Source organism: Pseudophryne corroboree, chromosome 8 (genome assembly GCF_028390025.1).
Source record: "Pseudophryne corroboree isolate aPseCor3 chromosome 8, aPseCor3.hap2, whole genome shotgun sequence".
Taxonomy (NCBI): domain Eukaryota; kingdom Metazoa; phylum Chordata; class Amphibia; order Anura; family Myobatrachidae; genus Pseudophryne; species Pseudophryne corroboree.
Genome location: NC_086451.1, coordinates 373,372,867 through 373,391,802, shown reverse-complemented (window position 1 = coordinate 373,391,802; position 18,936 = coordinate 373,372,867). Strand labels below are relative to the sequence as shown.

The following is an 18,936-nucleotide window of genomic DNA, read 5'->3' as shown; positions in this document are numbered from 1 at the left end:
AATAAGTAGGGGTAAGGACGTTAACTACCTAGGAACATCCTCCCTTATACGTCACCTGGAGCGCATTCATCACAAGTCATTGACAAGTTCAAAAACTTTGGGTGACAGCGGAAGCAGTCCACTAACCACTAAATCCCTTCCTCTTGTAACCAAGCTCCTGCAAACCACACCACCAACTCCCTCAGTGTCAATTTCCTCCTTAGACATGAAAGCCAATAGTCCTGCAGGCCGTGTCACTGTCAAGTCTGATGAGTCCTCTCCTGCCTGGGATTCCTCCGATGCATCCTTGAGTGTAATGCCTACTGCTGCTGGCGCTGCTGTTGTTGCTGCTGGGAGTCGATCGTCATCCCAGAGGGGAAGTCGGAAGACCACTTGTACTACTTCCAGTAAGCAATTGACTGTCCAACAGTCCTTTGCGAGGAAGCTGAAATATCACAGCAGTCATCCTGCTGCAAAGCGGATAACTGAGGCCTTAGCAGCCTGGGCGGTGAGAAACGTGGTTCCGGTATCCACCGTTAACTCAGAGGCAACTAGAGACTTGATTGAGGTACTGTGTCCCCGGTACCAAATACCATCTAGGTTCCATTTCTCTAGGCAGGCGATACCGAAAATGTACACAGACGTCAGAAAAAGAGTCACCAGTGTCCTAAAAAATGCAGTTGTACCCAGTGTCCACTTAACCACGGACATGTGGACAAGTGGAGCAGGGCAGACTCAGGACTATATGACTGTGACAGCACACTGGGTAGATGTATTGCCTCCAGCTGCAAGAACAGCAGCGGCGGCACCAGTAGCAGCATCTCGCAAACGCCAACTCGTTCCTAGGCAGGCTACGCTTTGTATCACCGCTTTCCAGAATACGCACACAGCTGAAAACCTCTTACGGCAACTGAGGAAGATCATCGCAGAATGGCTTACCCCAATTGGACTCTCCTGGGGATTTGTGACATCGGACAACGCCAGCAATATTGTGCGTGCATTACATCTGGGCAAATTCCAGCACGTCCCATGTTTTGCACATACCTTGAATTTGGTTGTGCAGAATTATTTAAAAAACGACAGGGGCGTGCAAGAGATGCTGTCGGTGGCCAGAAGACTTGCGGGCCACTTTCGGCGTTCAGGCGCCGCGTACAGAAGACTGGAGCACCACCAAAAATACCTGAACCTGCCCTGCCATCATCTGAAGCAAGAGGTGGTAACGAGGTGGAATTCAACCCTCTATATGCTTCAGTGGATGGAGGAGCAGCAAAAGGCCATTCAAGCCTATACAACTGACCACGATATAGGCAAAGGAGGGGGAATGCACCTGACTCAAGCGCAGTGGAGAATGATTTCAACGTTGTGCAAGGTTCTGCAACCCTTTGAACTTGCCACACGTGATGTCAGTTCAGACACTGCCAGCCTGAGTCAGGTCATTCCCCTCATCAGGTTTTTGCAGAAGAAGCTGGAGACATTGAAGGAGGAGCTAAAACAGAGCGATTCCGCAAGGCATGTGGGACTTGTGGATGGAGCCCTTCATTCGCTTAACCAGGATTCACGGGTGGTCAATCTGTTGAAATCAGAGCACTACATTTTGGCCACCGTGCTCGATCCTAGATTTAAAACCTACGTTGTATCTCTCTTTCTGGCAGACACAAGTCTGCAGAGGTTCAAAGACCTGCTGGTGAGAAAATTGTCAAGTCAAGCGGAACGTGACCCGTCAACTGCTGCTCCTTCACATTCTGCCGCAACTGGGGGTGCCAGGAAAAGGCTAAGAATTCCGAGCCCACCCACTGGCGGTGATGCAAGGCAGTCTGAAGCGAGTGCTGACATCAGGTCCGGACTGAAGGACCTGGCAACGATTACTGACATGTCGTCTACTGTCACTGCATATGATTCTGTCACCATTGAAAGAATGGTGGAGGATTATATGAGTGACCGCATCCAAGTAGGCACGTCAGACAGTCCGTACGTATACTGGCAGGAAAAAGAGGCAATTTGGAGGCCCTTGCACAAACTGGATTTATTCTACCTAAGTTGCCCTCCCTCCAGTGTGTACTCTGAAAGAGTGTTTAGTGCAGCCGCTCACCTTGTCAGCAATCGGCGTACGAGGTTACTTTCAGAAAATGTGGAGAAGATGATGTTCATCAAAATGAATTATAATCAATTCCTCCGTGGAGACATTCACCATCAGCAATTGCCTCCAGAAAGTACACAGGGACCTGAGATGGTGGATTCCAGTGGGGACGAATTAATAATCTGTGAGGAGGGGGATGTACACAGTGAAAGGGGTGAGGAATCGGAGGATGATGATGAGGTGGACATCTTGCCTCTGTAGAGCCAGTTTGTGCAAGGAGAGATTGATTGCTTCTTTTTTTGGTGGGGGCCCAAACCAACCAGTCATTTCAGTCACAGTCGTGTGGCAGACCCTGTCGCTGAAATGATAGGTTCGTTAAAGTGTGCATGTCCTGTTTATACAACATAAGGGTGGGTGGGAGGGCCCAAGAACAACTCCATCTTGCACCTCTTTTTTCTTTCATTTTTCTTTGCATCATGTGCTGTTTGGGGACAATTTTTTTGAAGTGCCATCCTGTCTGACACTGCAATGCCACTCCTAGATGGGCCAGGTGTTTGTGTCGGCCACTTGGGTCGCTTAGTTTAGTCACACAGCTACCGTGGTGCGCCTCTTTTTTTCTTTGCATCATGTGCTGTTTGGGGACAATTTTTTTGAAGTGCCATCCTGTCTGACACTGCAGTGCCACTCCTAGATGGGCCAGGTGTTTGTGTCGGCCACTTGGGTCGCTTAGTTTAGTCACATAGCTACCGTGGTGCGCCTCTTTTTTTCTTTGCATCATGTGCTGTTTGGTGACAATTTTTTTGAAGTGCCATCCTGTCTGACACTGCAGTGCCACTCCTAGATGGGCCAGGTGTTTGTGTCGGCCACTTGGGTCGCTTAGTTTAGTCACACAGCTACCGTGGTGCGCCTCTTTTTTTCTTTGCATCATGTGCTGTTTGGGGACAATTTTTTTGAAGTGCCATCCTGTCTGACACTGCAGTGCCACTCCTAGATGGGCCAGGTGTTTGTGTCGGCCACTTGGGTCGCTTAGTTTAGTCACATAGCTACCGTGGTGCGCCTCTTTTTTTCTTTGCATCATGTGCTGTTTGGTGACAATTTTTTTGAAGTGCCATCCTGTCTGACACTGCAGTGCCACTCCTAGATGGGCCAGGTGTTTGTGTCGGCCACTTGGGTCGCTTAGTTTAGTCACACAGCTACCGTGGTGCGCCTCTTTTTTTCTTTGCATCATGTGCTGTTTGGGGACAATTTTTTTTGAAGTGCCATCCTGTCTGACACTGCAGTGCCACTCCTAGATGGCCCAGGTGTTTGTGTCGGCCACTTGGGTCGCTTAGATTAGCCATCCAGCGACCTCGGCGCAAATTTTAGGACTAAAAATAATATTGTGAGGTGTGAGGTGTTCAGAATAGACTGGAAATTAGTGGAATTTATGGTTATTGAGGTTAATAATACTATGGGATCAAAATGACCCCCAAATTCTATGATTTAAGCTGTTTTTTAGTTTTTTTTGGAAAAAAACACCCGAATCCGACAAAAAAATTTCGGTGAGGTTTTGCCAAAACGCGTCCGAATCCAAAACACGGCCGCGGAACCGAATCCAAAACCAGAACACAAAACCCGAAAAATGTCCGGTGCACATCACTAGATCCTAATAAACTCTCTGTGTACAGATATTTACCATTGCCTAAAACCAGTAAAAAGAATGAGACAGTTTATTTGAGGGGGAACAGAAAGCCGAAAGAAATAAATTGCAAATTAAATGAATGGAACATAATGCTACATTATATAAACAAACAAATAAATATAATTTTTTATAAAGTAAATACCATTGTGGAACTACAAGTATCAGCAAGATTTTGTATTTAGGTGCTTTGTTGCTAATGACATTGCAGCCATAGGGGACTGTGCCATAAGAAGGCAGCAGTGCTCCTTGTGCCAGCTCCACCCTCTACACCTGTGATCTCATCATGACACGCCCAAGGTACAGGGTCCTTACTCCTGACACCACCCTTGGCCCCGCTGACACCACCACCAGCTAGGGGGCAGAGCCGCTTGCACTGCCCCCGGCACTGATAAATAGATCACTGGCCGCTGCGTCCTAAATATGATGAGAGCAGCTCTGCAGTAGCACTAGTGGTTCAGGGTGCCTGCAAACTATGGGATCAATTCAATTCAAAACGAATTGAATAGTGCCAGGAGTTTGCTTTGGGGGCTATTCTATTCAGCGCATATTGACTTGATGTCGGAATTTTTCTTGCATCCTACAGGATACTGGGGTCCATTTAGTACCATGGGGTATAGACGGGTCCACTAGGAGTCTTGGGCACTTTAAGAAATCAATAGTGTGCGCTGAGTCCTCCCTCTATGCCCCTCCTACCAGACTCAGTTTAGAAAATGTGCCCGGAGGTGCCGGTCACGATTAGGGAAGCTCCTGAAGAGTTTTCTGCATTTGTTTTCTGTTTGTTATTTTGAGACAGGGATGGTTGGCACCAGCCTGCCTGCTTCGTGGGACTTAGGGGGGGGAACGTCCCAACCTCCTATAGGGTTAATGGTCCTGTTCCCCGCTGACAGGACACTGAGCTCCTGAGGGAACCACTGGCATGCCCCACTACGGCGAGCATACATTCCCGCAGCACGCCGCCATCCCTAACAGAGCCAGAAGTTAGAAGAGTGGTGAGTACTATGCCGGCGTCCTGGTTAGCAGGTCGCCGGCTATTATAGTGGCACAAGGGTAGGAGCATAGCTCTGAGTGCAGGCTGCGTCTACAGGCTCAGATCAGCATTGCTGCACCGCTTGAGGGGCGAGCTGAGCCATTTTTAAACAACTACCCAGACACATAGAGGGGCTCTGAACTACTGTTAAGCACCAAAATCACCTCAGCAAGAATACAATACAATGGGAAGACCATGCGCCATTGAGGGGCCGGGGCTTCACTATGAGCGGATCCAGCAGCTCACCAGCGCCAGTTTCCCTCTGCAGCTTACACAGACAGACTGGCAGGGAAGCGTAGCTCCTCCACAAGGACTCCAGCTTACCTCAGCGGTACCAGGGGGTCATAGCAAGGGGGGGGGACAATATTATAATACTAAGCTCCTATTAAGGGTACTTAGTTAGCTATAAGGGCGCGGTGTGGTTGGCTCCATCATACTCTGCGTCTCCCTAGAGGGCTCTGTGTGGGTTAACTGTGCTTTTAACCTTTCTCCTGTGTGGGTGTGTTCTTTCACATTTTACAATGTCAAAGGAGTATGTCTCATGCATGGCAGAGTGTTTTTCTTCCCCTAGGGGATCAGTACAGTGTACTCAGGATAGTACACATTCTCAGGTTAGGGGGTCCGAACCAGTATGGTTGGATTCATTAAAAGGGGTGATCTCAAATATTTCAAATAAATTGTCCCAAAATGAGAAAGAGACACAATACTTAGGACAGTCTGTGGATGACCTGATGAATAGAGATTCAGTGCCCATACCAGCGTCTCAGACCCCTACCATTTGTCCACAAAAGCGTACACTGACCCAAATCCTGCAGGCTGACACTGATAATGATGTATCAGACGCAGAGGAGGGTCAGGTGGACTCGGGCGATGGGGATGCAGCTCTGTCACAGGCCCTGATAGAAGCTATTAGAGACGTCTTGCACACTCCTGACAAAGTGACAGAGGACGATGAGGAATTTTATTTTAATGTAAAAAAGAAATCCTCTGCTGCTTTCCCTGCATCTAAGGAACTAAATTCCCTATTTGAAGAAACTTGGGGTAATCCTGACAAGAAGTTTCAGATCCCTAAAAGGTTACTGGCATTCTTCCCTTTTCCCCAGGATGATAGAAAAAAATGGGAAAACCCACCTGTTGTTGATGCATCGGTATCTAGGTTGTCACATAAAATAATCTTACCTGTCCCGGGGGCAGCCTCCTTAAAGGACACGGCTGACCGCAAGATTGAGACCACTCTCAAATCTCTGTACACAGCTGCGGGGTGGCCCAAAGACCCACTATAGCTTGTGCATGGATCACTAGGGCCATATGCAAAATGGTCAGGTAACTTAATTGAGGGGTTAGATTCCTTACCCAGAGGGGAGATAGTTTTACTCCTACAGCATATACAGGACTCTGCAAATTTTATGGTGAAGGCCATAAAAGAGATAGGCTTGCTCAATGCATGCACCAAGGCCATGGCAGTGTCATCACTCAGGGGCCTATGGCAATGTCAGTGGACTGCGGATGCGGATTCCAGAAAAGGTGTGGAAAGCCTACCATTCACAGGCGAGGCTCTGTTTGGAGATGAAATGGATACGTGGCTATCCAAGGCTACGTGGGTAACTCTACATACATTCCTTCCGCAGCCCCTCCCCCCCCCCCCCCAGCTAGGAAGACCTACTCTGCTCCAACTCTGCAGTCCTTTCGGACAGCAAAATGTAAAAATTAAACCAAAGGTTCTTCTACAGCCTTCAAAGGCATTAGAGGTAATGCCAGATAACAAGCAACTGCAGGTGCACAGGAACAGAACTCAGGTTCTGTTTCCTCAAAGCCTTCAGCATGACGGTGGACCACACTGCCTGGAAGACATGCAGGTGGGAGCCCGATTAAGAGATTTCAGTCACATATGGGCAACATCATGCCAGGATCCCTTGGTCAAAAAGCTTATCACCCAGGGGTATAGACTGGAGTTTCAGGAACTCCCACCTCACAGATTCTTCAAATCAGGCTTACCAGCTTCTCAGGTGGCAAGTATAATTTTACAGGATGCAATTCAAAAACTGGTACAGACTCAGGTCATTATTCCAGTTCCACCTCAGCTACAGAACAAAGGTTATTATTCCAACCTGTTGTGGTACTGAAACCGGATGGTTCGGTAAGACCCATTTTAAACCTCAAGTCACTGAACCCGTACTTACGGGTGTTCAAATTCAAAATGGAGTCTATGAGAGCGGTGATCTCAGGTCTGGAGGAAGGGGAATACTTGGTGTCTCTGGATATCAAGGATGCGTACCTTTACATTCTGATCTGGATGCCTAGTCATGCTTAGCTACGGTTTGCACTGCAGGACTGTCATTACCAGTTCCAGGCCCTGCCATTTGGTCTCTCCACGGTACAGAGGGTATTCACCAAGGTGATGGCAGAGATGATGTTTCTACTCCGCAAGCAGGGAGTGAACATAATTCCGTACCTGTACGATCTTCTGATAAAGGCGCCATCCAGGGAGAGGTTGCTGGACAGCATTGGCCTCTCAACCAGACTTCTCCAGAATCACGGGTGGATTCTGAACCTTCCAAAATCTCGCTTAGAGCCAACACGGAGGCTCTCATTCCTGGCCACCTCATCAGGCTTATCTAAAGGTTTGCATTACAGGACTGTCACTACCAGTTCCAGGCCCTGCCATTTGTCCTCTCCACAGCACCGAGGGTGTCCACCAAGGTAACGGCAGAGATGATGTTTCTTCTCCGCAAACAGGGAGTGAACATAATTCCGTACCTGGACGATCTGCTGATAAAAGCACCATCCAGGGATAGGTTGTTGGACAACATTGCCCTCTCAACTCGACTACTCCGGGATCACGGGTAGATTCTGAACCTACCAAAATCTCACCTGGAACCAACACAGAGGCTTCCATTCCTGGGGATGATACTAGATACATAGGTACAGAAGGTATTCCTTCCATTGGAAAATGCATTGGTAATCCAGTCGATGATGCGTGATGTTCTAAATCAACCCAGATATCGGTGCATCTATGCATTCACCTTCTGGGACAGATGGTAGCCGCTTATGAGGCGCTGCAGTACGGAAGGTTTTACGCAAGGCCTTTCCAGCTGGATCTGTTGGACAAATGGTCCGGATCGCATCTCCACATGCACCAGAGGATACGTCTGTCACCAAGAGCCAGGATTTCTCTTCTGTGGTGACTTCAGACTTCTCAACTGACTGAGGGCCGAAGGTTCGGGATTCAAAATTGGATTCTGCTAACCAAAGACACAATCCTAAAAGGTTGGGGAGCAGTCACCCAGGGGGAACAGTTCCAAGGAAAATGGTCAAGTCAGGAAACCATTCTTCCAATCAAGATTCTGGAACTAAGGGCCATATACAACGCCCTTCTACAGGCAGCACATCTTCTTCAAGATCAGGCCATCTAGGTTCAGTCGGACAATGTGACGGCGGTAACGTACATAAACCGTCAGGGCAGAACGAAGAGCAGAGCAGCAATGTCAGAGGTAACTAGGATTCTCCTCTGGGCAGAAAGACACGCTGTGGTGTTGTCCACAATCTTCATTCCGGGATTAGACAACTGGAAAGTAGACTTCCTCAGCAGACACGACCTCCACCCAGGAGAGTGGGGCCTTCACCCGGGGGTGTTCGGGTGCTTTACACGTCCACAGATTGACATGATGGCCTCTCATCTCAACAAGAAGCTCAGGCAGTATTGTTCCAGGTCGAGAGACCCACAGGCAGTGGCGGTGGACGCTCTGGTGACTCCATGGGTCTATCAGATGGTGTATGTGTTTCCACCACTTCCATTGATTCCAAGAATTCTCAAAAGAATAAAAAGGGAAAAAGTTCAAGCAATTCTCATTGCTCCAGATTGGCCAAGAATGGCTTGGTAAGCGGATCTACTGGAAATGCTCCTAGAGGATCCGTGGCCTCTAAGATCTTCTGCAAAAGGGGCTGTTCATCTGTCAAGACTTACCGCGGCTATGTTTGACGGCATGGAAGTTTAGCTTCAAATTCTAGCCCGGAAAGGGATTCTGGACAGAGTAATTCCTACCTTGATCCAAGTCAGAAAAGCGGTAACGTCTAAACATTACCACTGTATTTGGAGAAAATACGTCTCTTGGTGTGAAAACAGGAATTTACCGCGGTGGAATTTCAACTGGGACGTTTTCTGCAGTCAGGTATGGATGTGGGCCTATGCCTGAGCTCCATAATAGTCCAGATTTTGGCCTTATACATTTTCTTCCAGAAACAGTTGGCTTCCCACCCTGAGGTTCAGATGTTCTTGAAAGGTGTTCTGCAGATCCAACTGCCCTTTGTGCCTCCCACGGCACCTTGGGATCTCAATGTGGTATTGCAGTTTCTACAATCTGAATGGTTTGAGCCTTTACAGGAGGTTGACATAAAGTTTCTTACGTGAAAGACCGTCACACTGTGTTGGCCTTGGCTTCAGCAAGATATGTGTCAGAATTGGGGACGTTGTCTCACAAGAGCCCCTATTTGATTTTTCATGAAGATAGAGCTGAACTCAGAACTCGTCAGCAATTTCTTCCAAAGGTGGTGTCTGCGTTTCATATCAACCAACCTATTGTGGTTCCAGTGGTTACCAACACCTCTACTACTTCAAAGTCCCTGGATGTTGTGAGGGCTTTGAAGATCTATGTGAAGCAGACAGCTCATCACAGAAAATTGGACTCGCTGTTTGTGCTCTATGATCCCAATAGAATTGGGTGTCCTGCGTCAAAGCAGTTTATTGCTCGCTGGATCAGGCTTACTATCCAGCATGCTTACTCTACGGCAGGTTTGCCGGTTCCTAAATCTGTACAGGCCCACTCTACTAGGTCAGTGGGTTCTTCCTGGGTGGCTGCCCGGGGTGTCTCAGCTTTACAGCTCTGCTGAGCAGCTACTTGGTCAGGTTCGAACACGTTTGCCAAGTTCTACAAGTTCGATACTTTGGCCTCTGAGGACCTTCAGTTTGGTCAATCAGTTCTGCAGGAACAGAAAAAATCCACTGAGTGGAAAAGAAAAAGCGCTGGTATTTAGACAGTAATTTAATAGGATTTTTATATAAAAAATTTAACAGTGACACATATTTAAAAATTATGCAATTAACACTATATCCGAAACACACTTTCCGCCTTTAGGGGGTAAGTCCAAGTTGATCGCAGCAGGAAATTTGTTAGCAGTTGGGCAAAACCATGTGCACTGCAGGTGTGGCAGATATAACATTTGCAGAGAGAGTTAGATTTGGTTGGGTTATTTTGTTTCTGTGCAGGGTAAATACTGGATGCTTTATTTTTACACTGCAAATTAGATTGCAGATTGAACACACCACACCCAAATCTAACTCTTTCTGCACATGTTATATCTGCCTCCCCTGCAGTGCACATGGTTTTGCCCAGTTGCTAACAGAATTCCTGCTGCGATCAACTTGGAATTACCCCTTTAGTCTTTTTGGCGGCTTCCTCAGAATCCAATGGTCTAAAGTCTAAAGGCGGAGAAACACGTAAATCCCATCGGGAACACACCAGCCAGACAATATTCAGTCCCCGAGTACCTAACAGGGTCACCGCACTGCAAGGCACACAAGTGGACCAAACAGGATCGGCAAACGCATCTAGCCGGACAACCTATCTGAATATCCAACGGGAATGGAATAGCCAACGGGGGCTCTACATTGCAGAGCACACGGGATCGGCACATGTTCACCGCCACCGTGACACACTCCGGATTGGGGAGACGGAGCCAAACACTGCGGAGACCATTACGGTTGTCCTTCCGGATAGGACCGCATACAAAAAGGACGTTGCACCAACGGTCAGGAGGATTCCTTCTACCTTTGGACTCCGTGGATGGGTAAAGTGCAATCTTACCTTGTATGAAATCAATTGCACCTCGGGTGACAAATTTTTAAACAGCAATTTCCATTACAATGATAAGCCTCTGATGGTTTAAAGAGTCCTTTATTGCTTTTTATCAATCACTGGGACTATATATACCGGCCGGTAAATACAAAGTGTTTTGGATAGAGTATTAATCGCATCATTTTTAAATATATGTTACTGTTAAATTTTTTATATAAAAATCATATTAAATTACTGTCTAAATACCAGCGCTTTTTCTTTTCCACTCAGTGGATTTTTTCTGTACATGTAACTTAGGTCGGGGAAGTATACCCACCAAAAAGCAGCTGGTATTTAGACTACCGACTGGCGCTGGGGCAAATATCCCCTTTTTAGTTTTGCAGGAACCTCAGCACTCTGCCACCCAGTTTGGGAGCTTTGGTACATCTCCATGGTGCTAAATGGACCCCTTTAGGACGGAAGAGAAACCGGTAAATCCTTTTCTCGTAGTCCGTAGAGGATGCTGGGTGCCCAGTGTTTCGTGTTTTCCTGCACTGTCCCTTGGTTAAGTATTGTTGTTGGTTCAGCTGTTGCTGTTTCTCATCAAGTTTGGTTAGCATGGCTTTCCTCTTGTATGTGTGTGCTGGTTAGAATCTCACCACTGTCATTTAAATCCTTCTCTCAAGGTATGTCCGTCTCCCCCGGGCACAGTTTCTAGACTGAGTCTGGTAGGAGGGGCATAGAGGGAGGAGCCAGTGCACACCATTGATTTCTTAAAGTCCTCAAGACTCCTAGTGGACTCGTCTATACCCCATGGTACTAACTGGACCCCAGTATCCTCTAAGGCAGTGATTTTCAACCTTTTTTTACCCGCGGCACACCGGACAATATTTTAAAATTGCCAAGGCACACCATCAGTTCCCACACAGAAAAAAAACAAAAAACAAACATTGGCCATCACAGTAAAAAAAAATCCACACATACATTGGCCTACACAGAAAAAACAATTACATTGCTCCCCACATAAATCATGTTGCTCCCCACATGAATTATTCACATTGTTTCCCCCATAAATCCATAAATCCTTATTCTCCCTACATAAATCCTATGGTTCCCCACAGGAGAAATAAAATAACAAATATTAGCCCCTACCGGTCAGCTGTCCTCCTCCCTGTCCCTCAGTGGTGGGCGTTGTTCATAGTGGAGTGCTGCGAATACTGACCAGCGGGCGGTTGGGCAGGTGTGGATGTGGGTGGGCAAGGAAAGCTGTGTATGCATGGGGGAATTTGAAGATGTGTATGCAGGCGGGTGGGCTGGCTAGGTGGTGAGACACATGGCGGCCGTGACCTATGATATCACACCGCCGTGTCTTCAAGGCATAGGTCATGGCCAGAGCACGACTGATCCTCTAAGAAGAGCCCGGTCCAACAGTTCACCCTGAAGGTGCAGGAAGCTGCTCTGACTCCGCGGCACACCTTGCAACTGGTCGCGGCACACTAGTGTGCCACGGCACACTGGTTGAAAAAGCCTGCTCTACGGACTACGAGAAAAGGATTTACTGGTACGTAATTTAAATCCTATTTTCTTCTCTCATACATGGAAGTGTGCAAGCAGAAATCAGACAAAAGTGCCGGCGCAATGCTGATTCCCGATAGAAATAGCATTGCGCCGGCCAGTTTAGACGGAAAATGACCGTTCCCCCAAGTCACCTGTTTAATCCAGGAGAACGGGCAATCTCTGACTTAACTTTGCACTTAATAGAATAGCCCCGGGAGAAAACTCGCTTTGAATTGAAATGACCCCTATGTGAAGGTGCTGTGGGAGAGCCTACAAGGCCCCCTGCGCTCTGTGCAGCAGCATGGCTCTCACACTCCTAATTATGGCCCTGATACGGAATCATGCGGACAACTGCGGTAATTTTATATCTGCGACTCAGCATAGTACTGTTAGTTTAAATGTATCTGAATTAGTAAAGTGTATGATACATAAATACATCATGATGTTGTATATGATGATGACTGGAGGTATAATGTTCACCTGTCCAAATATAAGTGACACCACCACCATTGCCCATAGCCTGGGCTGGTATTGTGCAGTCAGTTTGCAGAAGCTGCCACTAGCACTAAGCTATGACAAGTTGGGCTGGTGGCACATTGTGGGCCCTAACCTGCTGAGCACAGGGTGAATTTCCCTAGGCAAATTGTGACCTCGCAAAAATGCTCCCCCTATATAGGAAGAAAACAGACCAGTACTTAAGCGTTAGAGTTGTTTCAAACAAAAAAAATAACATTGATAGAACTACAAGCATCAGCATACCCTGACATCCTGGATACACTGGAACCTCTAGTGGAACTGAAAAAAAAAAAACATTGTAACAACATTTTTTTATTAACATAAACACTCCACCACATACAATCTTTGAACAATTAATTACACCATTGAATCAAGAGGTATCCTGTCTGTGCTTCTAATTTTTAATCCAGTGGGAACAGCATAAAACACTAGGGCGCTGGTGACATGCTACACCAGTTACTGCAAAGTACATGACAGGTTAGGCCAATGTTTTGAGGGGTTTTTAACTACATTTATTTTTCTCCCAATCACATTAAAAACAAGAACAGTGAGGAAGATCCCCTTGGATTCATGTATCTAATAAATTAATAATAGAGAATGTATTGGGGATGATTTATTGTAATAAAAGATTTTATCGCAGTATCAGTGTTTTATATAACATTTGTGTATTTATTTGGTGGTGCACTACAGGTCCCAGCAAGCTACATGCTCTGCCAACCTTTGGTATGCTGCAATTTATAGCTGTATGTAGAACACTAAAGTGACCCAGATTATTGATACAGTAAATTTTCTCTTTGTCTGATCTCCCTGTTGGGACTCAATAGAATAGATCACGGTGTTTTCAGAATGATACTAGGAGGAACAGAAGCTAATTTTTCTTTCGTGTTTTTGAAGCTTGCCTAAAATACATAACAAAGAAGGAGGAAGAGGATGAAGTCAACAAGAATAGACAGAACACAAGGAAAGAAACTGAGACACCAGAGAAACCAACAAAAATCACTGGAAAAGACCTCATCAAGCTCATCTTCCTTATGATATTTTACCATCCTGTCATCACAAAGGAGCACAAGAAACAGAATATACATTATGTCTTTATCCGGTTCAGTGCATGGGAATATGCTGGCAGTAACCAAATCTGGGCTGGGCTGGTTACAACCCTTTGTGATACCATTGAGAGTTGCTTTGGATTGGTGCCCATTAGCGTTTATCGAGCAGTGGCTGGGAAAGATAAAATTAAAGGTGCACCACCTAAAGGGGAATGGGTTAGTAAAATGTTTTTAGGTATCCCACTTTTGATTGCTACATGGCTAGTCATCACCATTGGGATCAGTGTGATTGCATTAATTTTCATATGTGGCTTTCCAACTGATAATCTCTCAGGAGATATGCTTGCTGTTGTTGAAGGTGTTCTGGCAAGCGTGGTTGGCATCTGGGCAGCAGGAGCAATTAAAGTACTTATTGCGGTGATTAGAAATGTTGTTGTTACCCAGAAGGCCAAAGTGGAGCGGAAAATGAATCGTACAGACATGAGCTCCCAGTTGGGCTTCATGAGCGATGTGAAGAGGGAGGTTAAGACCATCATTAGTTACCTGAAACTCTTGGAGGTCTTCCAAAGGCAGAAAATTAGAGTCATCCTGGAGATTACAAACTTAGACAAGTGTATGCCAGACAAAGTGGTAGGAGTTCTGAATGCCATGAATATTCTCCTCTCTGATCTCAATGCTCCATTTATTTCCATCTTGGTCATAGATCCCAGAATCATCGTGGAATGTGTTGAAAGCTCACACGAGTTAAATGGCATGGCTAACAATGGCTATCAGTTCTTAAATCGGATCATAACATTACCATTCTGTATCCCCAAAACGGACTGTAAGACTAAATTGGTCTTCCTGGATAAAATAATTAAGAGTAATTATGAGATAATTCAACATATAGCAGAAGAGATGTCCATGGACTCTGACACAGAAAATGAAGAAGATCAGAACCTGAAATTACAAGAATTATGCAGTGTTGGTTCAGATACGAAGAAATCTGCAGAAAAGGAAAAAAGCAACAAAACACTGTCCGAGAAAGGAGAAGCAACATTATCCTTAATAAAAGAAGCCTTCAAACACCTGTCAGATGATAGTATAAAAGATTATGTTACTGACAATGTCATCCACATCAGGAGGGTGGTGAATTCCATCATCATAACCATCACAATAATGATTAGGTTTAACAAAAAAACAAAGATTGATCCTAAGAAGGTGGCAGAGTGGGTGCTTCTGGCTACCCAATGGCCCTGTCGCCTTAGTTGGATATTGCAGTGCATAGATGATGAACAACAGAGGATGTCCATTTATGAACAAGAGGTTTATTTAAACTCTGCAACTCCACTCTGGGATGTTTTTCTGAAGTCCCTGAAAGAGCTGGATGCCATTAAACCTAACCTAAAAAAACTACTGGATCTGGATGCGGAACCAGGGAATTTCCAGAAATTATTATCGAAACCATTCACTGTGAAAGATGCTAACGATTTTCTGCCATATACTGTCAATTTAGACTATTCCATTAAAAGACAAATGGAACTTCTACGAGGCAGTAATAACATGTGGGAATCCAAGGAGACCAACAGACTGACCATGCCGTCTTTGCTGAACAAGAGCATAGAGGAGGTCTGCGAAGAGGTAAGTGTATACAGTTATTAGTATGTCTGTCAAAATTCACAATGATTTACATTGTTATAGCAATGTAAAAAAAAGCTAAAACCAAGTAATTACATTTTATCATTCTGCTTTTACAATAAACACATAACGAGTGAATATGGTATTAGTGCATCTGCTTTCAGGTCATAAGTTTATTGCATTTATGACTGTGCAGGTTTTCCAAATTTTATATGTAATCATCCTAGGACTGAGCACATCAAAGTGATTTGAGTACATATTGGCCTATTGGGCCTGATTTGGATCTGCAAGCAAATTTGAACCCACTTTTTGGGTGGTAATTCAGATCTAATCGGTGCTGCAAATTGCATTGCAAGCGTTGATTTTTTGCTGAATGCGCACGCGCAAAGTCACGAGTGTGCATGTGCCAGCTGCGCTGTGTGAAAAATGTGCAGACATGCACATGAAATATGTGAACACAGACAGGCAATGACTGAGAGGCGTGGTGAAGGCGGTGCAGGGACACAGCTTCGCAGGCTAGCGAAAAGAGACGTGAAGATGGGCATGTAGCAAAGGTGGGCGCCATGGGCTGCAGGCGAGGGTTTTGCACCGCTGCAAAGCAAATCGCTGTCACACCTGATTTCAATCCAAATGCCTCAACATCTTATTACAGCTCTAGATCTCTGTGAAATGGTATGTAGCCTCTGACTCAGTAGCGGCTCTTGCCGCAGGTAAATGTGATTTTTGCCCGGGGCGCCACAGTCCCGGGGACGCCGCTACCGCCGCCGCCCCTTGTCCCTTCCCACTGGTACCGCGCAGTGTACCTGACATCATTGCGCATCGCATGGCATTGTGGGAGCAGCATCAGATGCTAGAGGTCATAATTGACCTCTAGTGTGTGTGCAGCGCTATGGGAGAGACATCATGACGTCTCTCCTATAGATCCGAGGAGCGACGGCCGGAAACGGAGGACAGCAGCAGCTAGGCTGGTGAGTATTTTTTTTTTGTAAGCGCAGCTACCTGGGGCACAGCAACACGGGGCACATCTACTGAGGGCACAGCAGCAGGGTAGCACAACAACAGGGGCACATCTACTGAGGGCATAGCAATGGGGCACAACTACTGAGGGCACAGCAACAGGTGGCACAACTACTGAGGGCACAGAAACAGGTGGCACATCTACTGTGTGCACAGCAACAGGGGCAAAACTACAGGGGCACAACTACTGAGGGCACAGCAACAGGGGGCAAAACTACAGGGGCACAACTACTGAGGGCACAGCAACGGGGCAAAACTACAGGGGCACAACTACTGAGGGCACAGCAACAGGGGCACAACTACTGAGGGCACAGCAACAGGGGGCAAAACTACAGGGGCACAACTACTGAGGGCACAGCAACAGGGGCACAACTACTGAGGGGACAGCAACAGGGGGCAAAACTACAGGGGCACAGTAACAGGGGGCAAAACTACAGGGGCGCAGTAACAGGGGGCAAAACTACAGGGGCACAGTAACAGGGGGCAAAATTACAGGGGCACAATAACAGGGGGCAAAACTACAGGGGCACAACTACTGAGGGCACAGCAACAGGGGGCAAAACTACTGAGGGCACAGCAACAGGGGGCAAAACTACAGGGGCACAGCTACAGGGGGCATAACTCTACTGGGGGCACAACTACATAACTGTGACCACGCCCCTTCCCTATGAAGCCACACCCCTATTTTTATGCACGCCTACGGCGCACACTAACCCTGTTTTGCCTATCGGGAGGGCGACAAAGGAAACTTTCGCCCTGTGCACCACAAGGTCTAGAACCGACCCTGCTCCCACTCCCTGGATATGTGCAACACACAATCTACACACATGTTTGTTTTCAACTATGAAATGTGTACTGCACATGTACTACTACATGTGTCATTTTGCAAACAATTGTACACATTACACACTTACAATAAATTAACTCGTTTAAAATGTCCTCTGTGTGTTCTCATTGCTTTGGGCGGTCTTTCAAACAACTTCTGGGTTCAATCAAAATAGACATGCTGTATGCACCTCTCCCACATACATGCCATGTTTTCAGAAGGAATACATTTGTTGTGTTACTCATATGACAACATTACCACCATAACGCAATTTTCAGTAATGATGCTTCGGGTACTAGATTCACAATATACTGTGCAGCAGTTTGTTTTTAATCTTTTTAACACAAAATTAGTTAAATTAGTTAAAGCATTACGGTTTGACCACGTATTTTTCTATTACCATGCATCACAATCAAATTAACATGCGGCCGTGTTTTGGATTCTGACGTGTTTTGGCAAAACCTCCCTGAAATTTTTTTGTCGGATTCGGGTGTGTTTTGGATTTGGGTGTTTTTTTACAAAAAACCCTCAAAAACAGCTTAAATCATAGAATTTGGGTACATTTTGATCCCATAGTATTATTAACCTCAATAACCATAATTTCCACTCATTTCCAGTCTATTCTGAACACCTCACACCTCACAATATTATTTTTAGTCCTAAAATTTACACCGAGGTCGCTGAATGACTAAGCTAAGCGACCCAAGTGGCCGACACAAACACCTGGCCCATCTAGGAGTGGCACTGCAGTGTCAGACAGGATGGCACTTCAAAAAATAATCCCCAATCAGCACATGATGCAAAGAAAAAAATAGGTGCACCAAGGTCGCTGTGTGGCTAAGCTAAGCGAACCCAAGTGGCCGACACAAACACCTGGCCCATCTAGGAGTGTCACTGCAGTGTCAGACAGGATGGCAGATTTAAAAAATAGTCCCCAAACAACACATGATGCAAAGAAAAAAAGAGGTGCAATGAGGTAGCTGTGTAGATAAGCTTAGCGACCCAAGTTGCCGACACAAACACTTGGCCCATCTAGGAGTGGCACTGCAGTTTTCTAACGAAAGGATGAGTGCTTCCATCCTCATGTGAATCTGAACCACTAGCCATGAACATAGGCCAGGGCCTCAGCCATTCCTTGCCACTCCGTGTCGTAAATGGCATATTGGCAAGTTTACGCTTCTCATCAGGCGCTTTTAATTTTGATTTTTGGGTCATTTTACTGAACTTTTGTTTTTTGGATTTTACATGCTCTCTACTATGACATTGGGCATCGACCTTGGCAGACGACGTTGATGGCATTTCAACGTCTCGGCCATGACTAGTGGGAGCAGCTTCAGCACGAGGTGGAAGTGGATCTTGATCTTTCCCTATTTTACCCTCCACATTTTTGTTCTCCATTTTTTAATGTGTGGAATTATATGCCAGTAATATATCAATAGCAATGGCCTACTGTACTGTACTGCTATATATTATATACTGGTGGTCAGCAAAATTATGCACTGTCCTCCTACTACTGCGCACAACAACTAAAATGCACCACAGGTATGGATATATAGTATACTTGACGACACAGAGGTAGGTAGAGCAGTGGCCTACTGTACCGTACTGCTATATATTATATACTGGTGGTCAGCAAAATTATGCACTGTCCTCCTACTACTGCGCACAACAACTAAAATGCACCACAGGTATGGATGGATAGTATACTTGACGACACAGAGGTAGGTAGAGCAGTGGACTACTGTACCGTACTGCTATATAT

General features: G+C 46.1%; 1 protein-coding gene across 1 annotated transcript in view; it reads left to right on the top strand.

Annotated features, from left to right (window-relative positions):
• Window positions 1–18,936, top strand: part of LOC134947822 (NTPase KAP family P-loop domain-containing protein 1-like) — a 237,655-nt gene that overhangs the window by 181,184 nt on the left and 37,535 nt on the right. The window contains exon 6 of the mRNA XM_063935690.1: window positions 13,563–15,334. Within this exon, the coding sequence (XP_063791760.1) occupies window positions 13,563–15,334 (1,772 nt within the window). The remainder of the gene's footprint in view (window positions 1–13,562; window positions 15,335–18,936) is intronic.